At 37.7% G+C, this 15344-nt stretch overlaps 1 protein-coding gene across 1 annotated transcript in view; it reads right to left on the reverse strand.

Annotated features, from left to right (window-relative positions):
• LOC131062606 (protein Ycf2) overlaps positions 1 to 15344 on the reverse strand; it is a 198422-nt gene that overhangs the window by 80087 nt on the left and 102991 nt on the right. The window contains exons 3-4 of the mRNA XM_057996302.2: positions 14739 to 14789; positions 14482 to 14589 (exon numbers count right to left, since the gene is read on the reverse strand). Coding sequence (XP_057852285.2) covers positions 14482 to 14589; positions 14739 to 14789 — 159 coding nt within the window. The remainder of the gene's footprint in view (positions 1 to 14481; positions 14590 to 14738; positions 14790 to 15344) is intronic.

The following is a 15344-nucleotide window of genomic DNA, read 5'->3' on the forward strand; positions in this document are numbered from 1 at the left end:
GAGGGCGAAGGGAATGAAGAATCAAGCCTCAATCTTGAATTTCGCTCCTGACCCTTCCAAAGGGTCCAGAGCGAAATTCCTAAAATCTACCTTTTCCTCTCAATTTTATGTCTAGCCAAGTGTGGATCAAGATTGAATATTTCCTTAGGCATGGCTTTGAGTTGCTTATGATCACCAAACGTGAAGGAATTGAGCTAAGACTCGAATTTCGCTCCTGACCCTTCCAAAGGGTCCAGAGCGAAATTCTTGAAGGACACCTATTTTCCCTTGGAGATGGTCAAATCCTTGGTTTGTATGGCATAGATAGGTGTGGAGTGACGTGTCCTTGCCTTTTGAGGTGGTTTGGAGTTGAAAGAATGAAGAAATGTCCTCAAAACTAGAATTTCGCTCCTGACCCTTCTGAAGGGTCCAGAGCGAAATTCCCAAAATCCCTCTTTTCCTTCCATTTTTGTGTCAAGCTAAGTGTGGATCAAGGTAGATTGAGCTTGGAAGGCCCCCTAGGCATGCCTTTGAATTCATTGTGGCCACCAATGATCAAGATTTTGAGCTTAAACTAGGATTTCGCTCCTAACCCTTCCAAAGGGTCCAGAGCGAAATCTTAAATAGGTCTTGTCCCTGGCCATGATTTTTAGCGAAATTCTCCTTTCTAGCCATTTTGAGGGTCAAACAAGTGTTGCATGCATGGGAGAGGGATCCAAAGATGAGAGTCCAAGTATAGAGAGTGAAAAGGATAGACCTTGGTGAAGGAAAACAAGCAAGTCAAGAATTTCACTCCTAACCCTTCCAAAGGGTCCAGAGCGAAATTCTCAATTTCACCTAATTTGCTCATGATGAAAGTCAAGTGGTGGATTCCTAGGCTTTGGTGGAGAGAAGGCTAGCATATGCTTGTCTTGGAGGCATTTTGGAGTGAAGAAATGATAGAATTTGAGCCTAATTCAAGAATTTCGCTCCTAACCCTTCCAAAGGGTCCAGAGCGAAATCCTTAAAAACTCCATTTTGCTCCAATTTTGCATCAAGCTTGGTATTGGTTGAGATTGAGGGCATCCTTAGACATGCATTTGAGCGAGTATGGTCACAAAGTGAGAAGAATTTGAGCCAAGAATGCAAATTTCGCTCCTAAACCTTCCAAAGGGTCCAAAGCGAAATTCCTAAGTGGTGTAACATTTTGCCTAGGTCCTTGAGCAAAACCTATTCCTTGGCAATTTTGGAGGTTAATGACTTGATCTTCGTGAGGTAATGTTGAGAATGAGGTCTGATTGAGCAACTTTGTCAAAATTCGCTCCTGACCCTTCCAAAGGGTCCTGAGCAAAATTCTTATAGGGCCTGTCCCTGGGAAGGATTCTAAGGCAAATTCTATCTCGATGCCTTCTTGTTAATAATTTAAGATAAGAAATGCTATGAATGGGATAAATATATCATGTGTACTTGATCATCTTTTGGTTTGTGTTGTAGGTGAAAGAAAATCAGGCCAGGACAAGGACGACCTATTCTAAGCCCATCATCATCAAGGACACTCCAAATGCATGGAGGAAGACTTCAAGTGTTCGAGAAAAGCATTGGCAGATTTCAAGTGTTCAAGGATTGCAAGCTATCTAACCTTCACTCCGCCACACTAATGAACCACAAGATGACAAAGAAAGGCTTTGCCAGCACTTCAAGGCGAGATATGCTACCGAAGGAAGAAGACTTGACCATAAGGAAGCCTCATCAAGCACAGGGGAGTCAAGGAAGTACATCATTCATCACATCAGAAACAGAAGAGGATCAACCAAGTCACAAGCGTTAGACAAGGTGGCATTCCAATCATCATTCCTCCAGTCGGATTGGTCCACCTCAGCATGACCAGATTCAATGTACCTAATTTATCAGTGATGGCACAAACTTCGATGTACCTACCCTTGCTTCCTATTGGTCCTCACCAAAGAAACGGGACTCGGACTCGGCTCGGACTCGGCAAGGCCGACTCGGACTCGGACTCGGGACTTGGCGTCAGACTCGGCTCCAGACTCAGCTGGACTCGGGATAGTGAAAAAATCAAGAAATTTAGAGATTTTTAAATATTTAAAACTTGTTTCAAACACCCTTTATTGAATACACCTTAAAGACACAATAACATCATCAAACTCGGCTCATTTGATTACATACACAAGTATACATCAATCACATAAGCATAAACGCAAATTGTAGCTGAAGAAAATAACAAACATAGATATATAAATATTGTCAAATGTATACAATATTACAAAACTCATGGAATAAAAAATCCATGTCATCATATGATCATCATCAAATGTTTCATACAAATACCAAAGGTAAATACAACTACAAGTCTATGGCTCAGAGGAGCCTACACCCTCCGGCCCCGGCCCCCTACGAAGGCGTCTAAGGTAGGTCCTGGATGATTCGACTGCCATAGCCGCTCCCCGTGACACCATGCCATGCTCACCAACATCAAGAACATCCGTGTCACTATCTGCCTCTGAATCTCCTATCTGTGCTCTTGCTCACCGCTCCTCCTTTGCCATGGCTACAGTCTCAACCTCTATATCTACCTGGTCGATCCAATCAGTGTCAGACTCGGAGGTTAAATTTTCTCTACTATTATCGATGCAGTTTCCCCCCATATTTTTCGACGGGGGTTTGGGGGCAGCGCCCCCAAGGTGGGGTCAAGGGGCATCACCCATTGCGGGGTCAAGGGGCAGCGCCCCTTGCGCGCTCCCTATCGTGATACAGGGCGAGGTCGAGGGGCAGTGCCCTACGAGGCCAAAAAAACTTATTACAAGTCTGAATTAGGGTTTCTTTGAGAGTCTTCCTTAGGGCCTGGTTTTGCTCTTGTTGCTAATTGGGTCTTGCTCGGTGAGTGAGTATCATTCTTGAAGGTCTGAGCTAGGTCAAGTTGGTGAGTGATAAAGTCTGGAATGTCATCTTGATCTTCAAATGCCCTGAAATTTGGCTAAGTCTGGAATGTCCTGATCCTGAAATTTGACTAAGTCTAGAAAACTGAAGAATCCTCCAAAAACTAGATTTTGCAATATAACTCCGGGAGGCCCAAAACCACTCTCAAACATCCTGACAGTATATATGGAATATAACTTAAAGTATAAGAAATGTCACTTATACTTAAATGTTATATTCCATAAAATAATCCTGACGGAGAGACCAAAATGTCAAATTTCGCTCCTGACCCTTCCAAAAAAACTTATTACTTTTTAAAATGTTTTTTTTTTGTCATTTTATTATCCCAGCCAGTAGTCGAGTCTGGGGCTCAGGACTCGCCGAGTCTGGCGATTTTGAGCCAAACTCGCCAACTCGGCGAGTCTGGCGAGTTTACTCCCCAGACTCGGACGAGTCCGAGTCCGAGTCCCTAGGACTCGCCGAGCATGACTCGTACTCGGACTCGCCGAGCCTGGGCGAGTCCGGGCGAGTCCCGTTTCTCTGGTCCTCACTCCTGGAATGTAATTTTCTCATTGGCTAAGGAAGTTTGTTATAACAAACCTTAATTAGGGTTTCTATCCTGTAATCCTAGCCATTGATTCTAAGTCAATCAGAGCCGTCAATTTGTAAAGGGCTCTCTATATAAAGCCTTGGCTCCTCATTTGTAAGGGTTAATAATCAGAGAATAGTTAGGAGTTAGCAAAAGAGAGATAGTCAATAATTAGTAGCTCAATAGTAGATAGCATTTTAGAGTAGAGTAGAAAGAGAAGGCAAAGATTGTTGCCAAGAGATTGTTGCAAAAGACATGTAAACTTCATTGAAGGAATGGTGAATTCTATGTGTCGATTCTACAATTTGCATGGTCTCTATACTTCTCAAATTTAATTTCAAGTTATTAGATGAATGGAAGAAATTTGTATGATCAATGGTGAAATTTGTATATCCATACTACTAGCGGTTTGTTGATTGCAAACTTGCCTTGCGTAGTCAACTGAAATCATTCAACTTAAGCTTAACTTTAATCATCGCTTCTTCATTGATATGCATCAACCTGACGGTGTCTATGCTTGTAGCGGTGATCTGAACATCATAAAGCTTTCCTTAGAAGATCGCACTAACCTTGTGGAGATGATCCTAGCATGTCAAAGCAAGACTTAGTTAAAGTTTCATCAAAGGTCATCTATTGCTCCTACATTCTTAGTGTTAGAATTAGATCCTTCTCCAACCCTTATCCTTTTCCCTTTTTTAAAAATCAAGGATCGGTAAAGACCCACGTTCTAGTGATATCTAAAGCAAATCAGACGCTCAGGTCATCAACGTAAGTCCCCTTGTGATTCCAGCAAAATCACATCATACCGCAAGAGCTTATCCACACGTAGAGAACCTACAATCAGAACCTTGGAGCTACTCCGATTGATCGTTCTGTGAGATCTTCAGCATTCGGGGAAGCTTTATTCAAGAGAGGATAAGATACCTTTAGGTATTTTATTCTGTATTTGGTCGTGTACAAAAGACACATCAACACAACTCCACACCAGTAAAGATATCAATGAAGTCACTCCAATCAATCATCAAATCTTGCCTAGAACGAATGTGATTATCTACACCAAGAATGTGGACAAAACCAACGTCAAGCATGAATCACCAAACCACACCAAGAAATGAAGTAATAATCCCAGGCCAAAAAAGATGTCTTCAATGTGTCCTGAATATTGTAAATCATCCATTGAAAGGAACCACTTCAGAAATCTCAAATCTGAAAGCACTAATCTAAAAGCACTGTGAAATACCTACAAGATATCTCCAACAAATACCAACCAAAGTAGATCTTTCAATACCGTAGCTAGTCTTCTTCAAGAGTGATTTCGTCCTCAGGAAGGCTGAACTAGACCAAGTCCAAATCTCCAAAACCATGTAGGGTTCTCTCAAAGAGAATACTAGAAATAATGAACTCCCAAAATCTGAAATGAGCCCCAAAATCCCTTTTTATAAGCTCTACCAAGCCAACGCCCTAATTAGGGTTTTGCACTTTTTAATTTAATTTTAAATTCACCTTATCTAGGCACCAAAAAGAAGTCACTTTATTAATATTTTAAATCAACACCTTATATCTCCCTAGGCACCAATAAAGTCATGTTATTAAATTAAATAGTGTTAGTTAAATATTTCATTTAACTTTAGTATTTTAATGTTATTTAAAATATCTCAAAACAACTCACGTCGCCAAGATATCATCAATTTTAGCAATCACCGACTACCCAAACATAGTAACTCTTCCAACTAACTTGTTGAACACTACCGGAAGCTGAGAGGGGCAGGGGGCTGAATCAGCATATACAAAAACTTGATCACATTAAGTTACTTGAACCATAACATTTATCCCAACACTTATACATAAAAGTAAACCATCAAAACACCAAAAAGCATCCACTCAAGAACACCAAGAATTTTATGTGGAAAACCCAAACTGAGAAAAACCACGGTGAGAAACTAACTCAATATATATCAACACTTTACAATGAATATGGCTTCCTACCAAAGAGCTCACTGCTCCGGACTTGCAGACTAAGGTGCACAACCTTAGGCAAGATACTAAATCATGACTTGCTCCACTGAAGAACACTTCTTCGGGGCAAGATACAAAATACTGCTCAGATACAATAGAAATAATAGATTGAACTGTATACAAAATAGGATCTATCAGTATGCGAATAATAGTTCACAATTTGTACTCATCTATCTGCTCTACACAACCACCGAACCTTAGATTTACTTCACACTTCCTTCATATCATCATAGCACACTCTTTTCATCCATCACCATAACATGCATTATATCAAACATAACCAATCTGCCTAATATATATCAATCAGATCAAAATAAACTTTGCAAGGTTGGCCAAAGGAAAATGTAAAGTGTACATAGCATCAACTCAAAAATATATCATCTGGAAGGTAAAGAAGACATGTGAGAGTTCACACCAAGTTGGAACACCTTCCAATCATCATCAAAAATCTTTGCACGCAACCACTCGAACCAATATGCATAAGCCAGTACAAACTAATTTGCTAAATCCAAAAAGTCTTAACTCGGACCCAAAAAACAGAATAAGCAATCCACCATAAAGGAAGTACAACACCTTGAGAATAGTAATATTTGATCTACACAATTATCTGAAGCATATCCAGTACAAGCATTCATTCCAGAACATAACATAGTTCACTAGAGCAATCACTAAAGATAACAAAATCACTACCGGACCAAGTAAGGAACACCAAACTCTGAAAACACACTGAATCATCATCCCATATCCTCTAATCAACACCACGTGAATATGCAATCAATTCTGTAGCATAATATCATAGAAACAGACATCCAGACCATCAACTAGATACACCATACTTCCACTGAACATATTCATCAAAATACATATCCGGATCACCAACAACCGGACCACACAAAATAACATCGGTTTGACATCAATGACAACAATGACATTCATATATGCAACATAACCAAATTGGTGTCTTGACTAAAACTTACTATAAATAGTAAGTACGGACAAATTGTCTAAAATCCCTCCAAAAAGTGTCAGACAACTCCAATAAATCCTCTAAGCTCAATGACAACATCAAAATACTCCTTTGAACTGGATAACACAAACCCTAAAAGTCAACACTAGATGCACTACAAGAAAACTTGAAAAAATGGGACATTACATCATTCTCATCTCTTAAGACATTTTTGGTTGTTTTAACTTGCAATTTTGAACATTGACTATATCAAGATCTTTGTCTTGTTACTCTTGTTCATTTTTTTGAAGTGTCTCTTTATTTTTGTAAAATTCTCACACATTAGATGTTTGTTGATGTGTCTTTTGTACACGACCAAACACAGAATAAAATACCTAAAGGTACCTTATCCTCTCTTGAATAAAGCTTCCCCAAATGCTGAAGATCTCATAGAAGGATCAATCGAAGTAGCTCCAAGGTTCTGCTTGTAGGGTCTCTATGTGTGATAAGCTCTTGTGGTATGATGGGATTTTGCTGGAATCACAAGGGGACTTACATTCGATGACCTGAGCGTCTGATTTGCTTTGGATATCACTGGAACGTGGGTCTTTACTGATCCTTGATTTTTAAAGAAGGGAAAAGGATAAGGGTAGGAGAAGGATCTAATTCTAACACTAAGAATGTAGGAGCAATGGATGACCTTTGATGAAACTTTAACTAAGTCTTGCTTTGACATGCTAGGATCATCTCCACAATGTTAGTGCGATCTTCTAAGGAAAGCTTTATGATGTTCAGATCACTGCTACAAGCATAGACACCGTCAGGTTGATGCATATCAATGAAGAAGCGATAATTGAAGTTAAGCTTAAGCTGAATGATTCCAGTTGACTACGCAAGGCAAGTTTGCAATCAACAAACCGCTAGTAGTATGGATATACAAATTTCACCATTGATCATACAAATTTCTTCCATTCATCTAATAACATGAAATTAAATTTGAGAAGTATAGAGACCATGCAAATTGTAGAATCGACACATAGAATTCACCATTCCTTCAATGAAGTTTATGTGTCTTTTGCAACAATCTCTTGGCAACAATCTTTGCCTTCTCTTTCTACTCTACTCTAAAATGCTATCTACTATTGAGCTACTAATTATTGACTATCTCTCTTTTGCTAACTCCTAACTATTCTCTGACTATTAACCCTTACAAATGAGGAGCCAAGGCTTTATATAGAGAGCCCTTTACAAATTGACGGCTTTGATTGACTTAGACTCAATGGCTAGGATTAAAGGATAGAAACCCTAATTAGGGTTTGTTATAACAAACTTACTTAGCCAATGAGAAAATTACATTCCAGGAGTGAGGACCAATAGGAAGCAGGGGTAGGTACACCGAAGTTTGTGTCATCCCCGATGAGTCAGGTACATTAAATCTGGACATGCTGAGGTGGACCAATCTAACTGGAGGAAAAATGATTGGGATGCCACCTTGTCTGACGTTTGTGTCTTGGTCAATCTCTTTTCTGTCTTTTGACGCGATGAATGATGTACCTCATTGACTCCCATATGCTTGATGAGGCTTCCTCATTGTCAAGTGTTCTTTCTCTGGTAGCATACCTCACCTTGAAGTGACATTCTTCTCTGTCATCATGTGGTTTCTTCATGTGCTAGAATGAGGTCTTGAGGCTAGCTTGCAACTCCTCGAACACTTGAAGTCTTCCAATGTCATGTCCCCTTCTTGATCGTTATTTATAATCTAAATGAAACAATTATTATTATAAATTAATATAATCAACAAATGATTATTTGAAATTATTAATATTTAGTTATTAAATATTATTATTAATATTTATTAATATTTAATTATTAAATATTATTATTATTATTCACAAATTAATATTGAAAATTATTATACACAAATTATTTAGTAATATGTGAATCACATTTTATTATTAATAGAATTATTCACAATTTATTAATATTGAGCATTACCTCTATCAAAACTTGTTTATTTCAAAATCACCGATCATATTATTAATGCATCGGGCTGTGTTTAATAATGACAAATTTAAATTAGAGAAGGCACGACTCAAGGGGGAGTCATATCCTTTAGGAAGGGTCGTGGCTTGTCAAGAAAATTAAATAACCTGACCACCTTCCTCCAGCAATACAGACACGGGAAAGTATGAAGAGCAGAATATGGAAAGAAAGAAGACGCCGGCAGTCACATTGACTGAAAAAACTCTACGGTATGAATATGTGGGTTGCTAATGATTTCGTATGATGCTGTTTAATATTATTAATACAATTCAATATTGTTAATACAATTAACATTACTAATACAATCTAATATTGCTAATACAATTCAATATTAATACTACTAATACAGTTAATATTAATACAATTTAATATTGTTAACACAACTCAATCCTGATAGTATGTAATAATATTATTAATGTGATGTAACTGTCATAACCCCTCTTTGGACATTGGATTAAATAAATATGATAATGAAAACATTTATTAATTAACATTTAATAATATTGGAAAATCGTCTGATTTATGAGACTTCACGATTTTCCTTTAATATATGATTATTAATATTTATTATTTGTTATGATTATTATTTATTATTATTGTTTTATTTTAATGTAACGTTCATATTTCAATTATTAATATTATATTAACTATTAAAGAAGTTTTACCATTAAAACATAAAATAGATATATTGAATATATTACACTGACCGAGTCAACTTAGTTCACTAATTAATATACATGGTATTATGTATATGAATCAACTATTATATGATTCGATTCTATGAGATAATTAATATGAATCGATTAATATATGAATCGATTCTATGTAATGCTTAATATATAAATCAGTTCTATGTTATGATTAAATATGAATTGACTCTTTGTTAAAACGTGTTAACTTAGTCTTTTAGACGTGTTAATGCTTGACCGTTCTAAGTGGGGGGGAGACGTATTGGTTAATATCGTTTATGGTTGTTTGTTATTAATTATACATAACCGATTATATCTGTATCGGTTTGGTTATTATTCCGATTACATTTATGAATCGGTTTGTCTTCAAAAGCCATCGGTCTCTTGGTAAAGAGTCACGAGCTCTTAGGAAGACTTTAAGTTTCATATACAAGTATGATATATCTCTTTTGGAAAAAAAAGGGGAGGAGGACATCAACAAGTCAATAATATACTGTATACGTGAATATATACATATAGATCGTGGGAAGTTTGTCTATTATTAGTGATCCATCTTGGATCGCTCCTTGTGAGCAATTACCTTGGGTATACTATCAATTGCATAAGGAACAAAGTCAGCAGTCCGGGAGAACACCATATCTTATTATAAAGGAAGAAATACCACGTGGGAGGCCTCTGATCTGACAGAGAAATCAGAATTTAAGGAAAAAGACTTCAACAGAAATTTAAGTTAATTAATATTAGAAGGAGCTTGCCAAAGTGCTTTGTGGGCCCACCCAATAATTATTCAGAATATTATAATAAAAGAATCTTCCAATAGTATTTGTAGAAAAGGTTGAAGATTTCACAACTTTTGTTGTGTGTTTTAGCAGCAGCTCCACCATAGGGAATGGGGCCCACTTGTAATATTTGGAGATATTGTTTGTGTTTTCAATTTCAACACCACTTAAGCTTTTACAAGGAATCTGGGAATTTTTGTTTGTGATTTGAGCCAGAGGGTTAACAAATGTTTAAGAGGAGTCAACAACATGCTGAAGAATTTTGCTTGGGAGAGTGCCAAGATAAGTACTACTCTTTTAAATTCAATATTTTAATGAAATGTGTTTTTTTTTAATAATTTTATGTTTATTAATATATTATCATTCTCACTTTAATTTGAAATTGATGTCTCAATATTAAATTATGGTAAGTCTTAAATGGGGACATTACATCCAACGCTTCAAAACACCTTGAGTCCTCCTTTATGCATTTGGGACGTCCTTGATGGTGATGGGCTGCGAATAGGTCATCCTTGTCCTGGCCTGATTTTCTTCCACCTGCAAAACAAACCAAAAGATGATTAAGTACACATGATATATTTATCTCACATAGCATTTTCTACCTTAAATCATCAACAAAAAGGTATTAGAATGAAATTCGCTCAAGATCCTCCCCAAGGACAGGCCCTATAAGAATTTCGCTCTGGACCCTTTGGAAGGGTCAGGAGCGAAATTTGCTATTTTGCTCAATTTAGACCTCATCTCCTTGCCTTGAACTTCTCTTGACCTTTGAATCGCTTTCTCCTGAAGAGATCATTGATTTGACCTCCAAAAAGACCAAAAAAGAGGATTCCGCTTTGGACCTTGGCCAAGGACAGGACCTATAAGGAATTTCGCTCTGGACCCTTTGGAAGGGTCAAGAGCGAAATTCACATTTTAGGACAAAATCTTCACATTTTGTGACCACAACTTGCTCAAATGCATGTCTAAGGATGCCTTTAATCTCAATCAACACTAGGTTTGATGCAAAATTGGAGCAGAATAGAGGTTTTAAGGATTTTGCTCTGGACCCTTTGGAAGGGTCAGGAGCGAAATTCTTCCTTAGGCTCAAAATCTATCATTTCTCTACTCCAAAATGCCTCCCAAGACAAGCACATGCTAGCCCTCTCTCCACCAAGGCCTAGGAATCCATCTCTTAATCTCAATCATGGGCAAACTAGGTGATTTTGGGAATTTCGCTCTGGACCCTTTGGAAGGGTCAGGAACGAAACTCTTGATTTGCTTGTTTTCCTTCACCTAGTTTCATTCTTCATACCTTACTTTCCTTTGACTCTCCCTTTTGGATCTCCCTTTCACGAAGACCACACTTGTTTGACCTCAAAAAGGTCTGAAAGGAGAATTTCGCTAAAAACCATGGCCAAGGACAGGACCTATAGAGAATTTCACTATGGACCCTTTGGAAGGGTCAGGAGCGAAATTCAAGTTTCAGCTCAATTCCTTCACATTTGGTGGTCACAAGCTATTCAAAGGCATGCCTAGGGGTATCTCCAATCTTAATTCACCCTGAACCACACTTGGCTTGACACAAAATTGGGAGAAAAAGGAGATTTTGGGAATTTCGCTCTAGACCCTTTGGAAGGGTCAGGAGCGAAATTCATGTCTTGAGCTCATTTCTTCATTTTTTCAACTCCAAACTACCTCAAAAGGCAAGGACACATCACTTCACTTCAATCCACGCCATAAAAACCAAGGATTTGACCTCCTCCAAAGGGGAAATAGGTGTTTTCAAGAATTTCGCTCCGGACCCTTTGGAAGGGTCAGGAGCGAAATTCATGATTTAGGACAAAATCCTTCACTCCTTCACTTCTAATCACTTCCTAAGGCAAAAAACATGTCAATCCACTTCCAAATATGCCCAAGGAACTAAGATGTTGGTCCAAACAAGGAAGAAAATGAGGTTTATGGAGAATTTCGCTCTGGACCCTTTGGAAAGGTCAAGAGCGAAATTCCCAATAGTGGACAAAATCCTCACTTTTCAATGCTTTCATTCACTTCCTAAGGCAAGAACATGTCCATTTACCCCCACTATGTCCAAGGAACAAGGCTTTTAGTCTAAACAAGGAAGAAAATGAGGTTTATGGAGAATTTCGCTATGGACCCTTTGGAAGGGTCAAGAGCGAAATTTCCATTCTAGGTTTATTTTCACCATTTCATCACCTCAAACCTTCTTTCAAAGGCTAGAACACCTCAAGGTCACTCCAACCATGCCTTAGAAGTCCAAAACTTGGCCATGACAAGGAAGAAAATGAAGGTTATGTGAATTTCGCTCTAGACCCTTTGGAAGGGTCAGGAGCGAAATTCTTACTTGGGCTCATTTCTCACCTTTTTCCTCCCTTCTTTGGCTTGGATATAACTTCTTAGGCCTCCTTCCATCATGATCAAGTGAATTTGCTCCTCAAGTTGGCATCTAGTTCAAGATTTTGTGAAGAAATAGGGTCTTACAAGAATTTCGCTCTGGACCCTTTGGAAGGGTCAGGAGCGAAATTTGCATTTTGGGTTGATTTCTGACTCCATTTCCCACATTTCTTCATTTAGACAAGTGAGTTGCCTTCAATAATACCTGGGACATGGATTAGCTCATGGCTTTGGGCAATGTAGAGTGTCTTATAGAGGAATTCACTCTGGACCCTTTGGAAGGGTCAAGAGCGAAATTCCTATTCTAGGGTCAATTCACCTTCAAACTGACTTGACTTTGTCTTAGCCTTGATCCATATCCTTGCGAATTTGCTCAACCATTCAATGATTTAGGTGAAGAATTTAGGTCCTTTGTGAAATTTTGCTCTGGACCCTTTGGAAGGGTCAGGAGCGAAATTTGACATTTTAGCCTCTCCGTCAGGATTCATATATGGAATATAACATTTAAGTATAAGAAAGAAGCTTATACTTTAAGTTATATTCCATATATACTGTCAGGATGTTTGAGAGTGGTTTCGGACCTCCAGGAGTTATAATGCAAAATCTAGTTTTTGGAGGATTCTTCAATTTTCCTGACTTGGTCAAATTTCAAGATCAGGATGGCATTCCAGATAGCCAAATTTCGAGACATTTGAGGATCAGGATGACATTCCAGACTTCTCAAGGCGAATTCGCTCTGCCCTTGATGTAAGGGATGGGACCTAGGAGGACATTATGCATTCAACCAAGATTTGATTTAGCAACTTGAAGTGCGACCAGATAGTACACAAAAAACACCCTAGGAATGATCTAAATTACCCCTAATCACTCAATTGACCTGACCTCTTGAGGAGATCCACCTGACTCAAACAGAGCCTGCTACCCTAATGAGCCCCCTGGTGACCCTTCAAATGCAAAAGGTCAATAGACAAGAACCTAAAAGACCTAAAAAGCAAACCCTAGAAAGCAGAAAGTAGGGGTCCCCATTTGCAATGGAGCGATGTGTGAGTATGTCACAACAATGTCCCATTCTCTTTCTTTGTGCATATGTTGCATCAAGTGAGTGGCAGGTGAAAAGTGGGCATTAGTTGGTAATCATGCTTGTTCCACACCATTCATGAATTTCTTCGTGAATGTGTTCTTAGATTACAATTTATAGAGGAAACTTAAGCCTACCATTGTCATCAATGATAATAATTTCCCAGCCGTTGAGTCAACTGACATCTACTTTGACCCAAATTGAGTAGGCGACAATAACAAAATAGTATAAAACATATGAACAAATATACAAAATCACACCAGAATAAAAGTAAACAAAAACGAAGTTGTAATAATAATAAGAACATAGATTTAAGTATATAAATTATGCAATTGATATTACTAAGATAAACGCAACACTGGGAATGATAACCATAGCTCCTATAATGTGGGTTTGATCATAAATATGGTACAGCCAAAAAGATGCAGTGGCTGGACAACCATCAAACACCACAACCATGACTAAATAAAAACTAATCAAACCATAAATTACACAATATAATTGTTCCAATACCCATACATAACACAATTTAATTAGACAGTCAACGCAATATGCCAATATATTTTACTAACTCAAATATACCAAGATAGGCATGATGGGACTGTTTAATTAATATACTAAATCAAATTGTCAATACCACACGTATTCTTTAATCATTTAATGTACTGAGGAATACAATGAGCGTTATGATATGTTATAGATAGCAGGTACTTAGAATTTCAATATCAGGCTTATCAGGCTTACATTGTACTATACTGAACTTTTATCAGTTGGTAGTTGAAAATTTTCTGCAGATAACATGTTCCAGATTGTTATACTACCAAACACAGCCAAATATAATTAAAAATACACAAAGACACATCAACAGTACAATATCAAAAGATGATTAGATGGCAAAAGTAAAACAAAATACTGCATCACATTTTTCCACCACGAATGGGAGAAATTCAGAACAATGCTACTGCAGAGTGATCAAAGCATTTCAATGTTTCAGCAATCAAAGATTGTGCTATATTTCTAAAGTGGATCAATTGCAAAAAGGAATAACTCACCCTCTGAAGAGCAACTGGAACTGCTGTACCCTTCCCTTTTCCATAGCCAACTACACCATTAAAGTTCCCACAAGCAACTATCGCAGAAAATTTATGCACTTGTCCTCCCTGCCAAAGGTCAAGAAATGTTCTATGCATTAGCACTGAGTATTAAATATCTCCAGATTGTTCATGTTTTTTTAATAGCAGATGTATGTGTGCACAGAATTATGTAAGTGGTAAAATATAAACAGAAATTTGAGTGGAACTAAAATCACCTTAGTAACTTTGCATGTCCGATTTACATCTATGAGCTTTGCCTCAAAACCCTGAAACATTTGAGAAAAAAATTCAACTTTCAGCATTTTAAAAAGGACACAAAATCCAAGAAACATTGCACTAATGGGAGGAAAATAATAGTAAAATTCAAGTATTATCAAGAAAAATACAAGAATAAATCCTATGCCTCTCCAAACGAGCTATTTCATCAAGAGTTGTGCAAAACCATAACAAATCACAAAGCACAATAATTATCGTTTAGAGACTCACAAGGAAGAGAAACGCAAATATCCACATCTACCTTCATTATCTCTTTAAATACAATGTCCTTTAAGCAAGCCAATTACTAACATGAATATTTCTCCTGTACTGTGCCTGCAGCATATCCTATTAATCAGGCCACCACTACATAAGCTTGAAACACCTTTTTTGGATTCAACTAGTTTCGACAAGTATTGCTTCAAATAAATTGAGGAAATGCTCTCCAATTGACATCTCCAAAGAGTCTCTAACTGCAACGTCATGCCCATAGATGGCTACTATTTAATTTATTTATGCAAAGGGTCCATTAAACTTAAGCAACCTCCTCAGAGAAAATTTTGATC

This window comes from Cryptomeria japonica, chromosome 6, assembly GCF_030272615.1.
Source record: "Cryptomeria japonica chromosome 6, Sugi_1.0, whole genome shotgun sequence".
Lineage (NCBI taxonomy): Eukaryota > Viridiplantae > Streptophyta > Pinopsida > Cupressales > Cupressaceae > Cryptomeria > Cryptomeria japonica.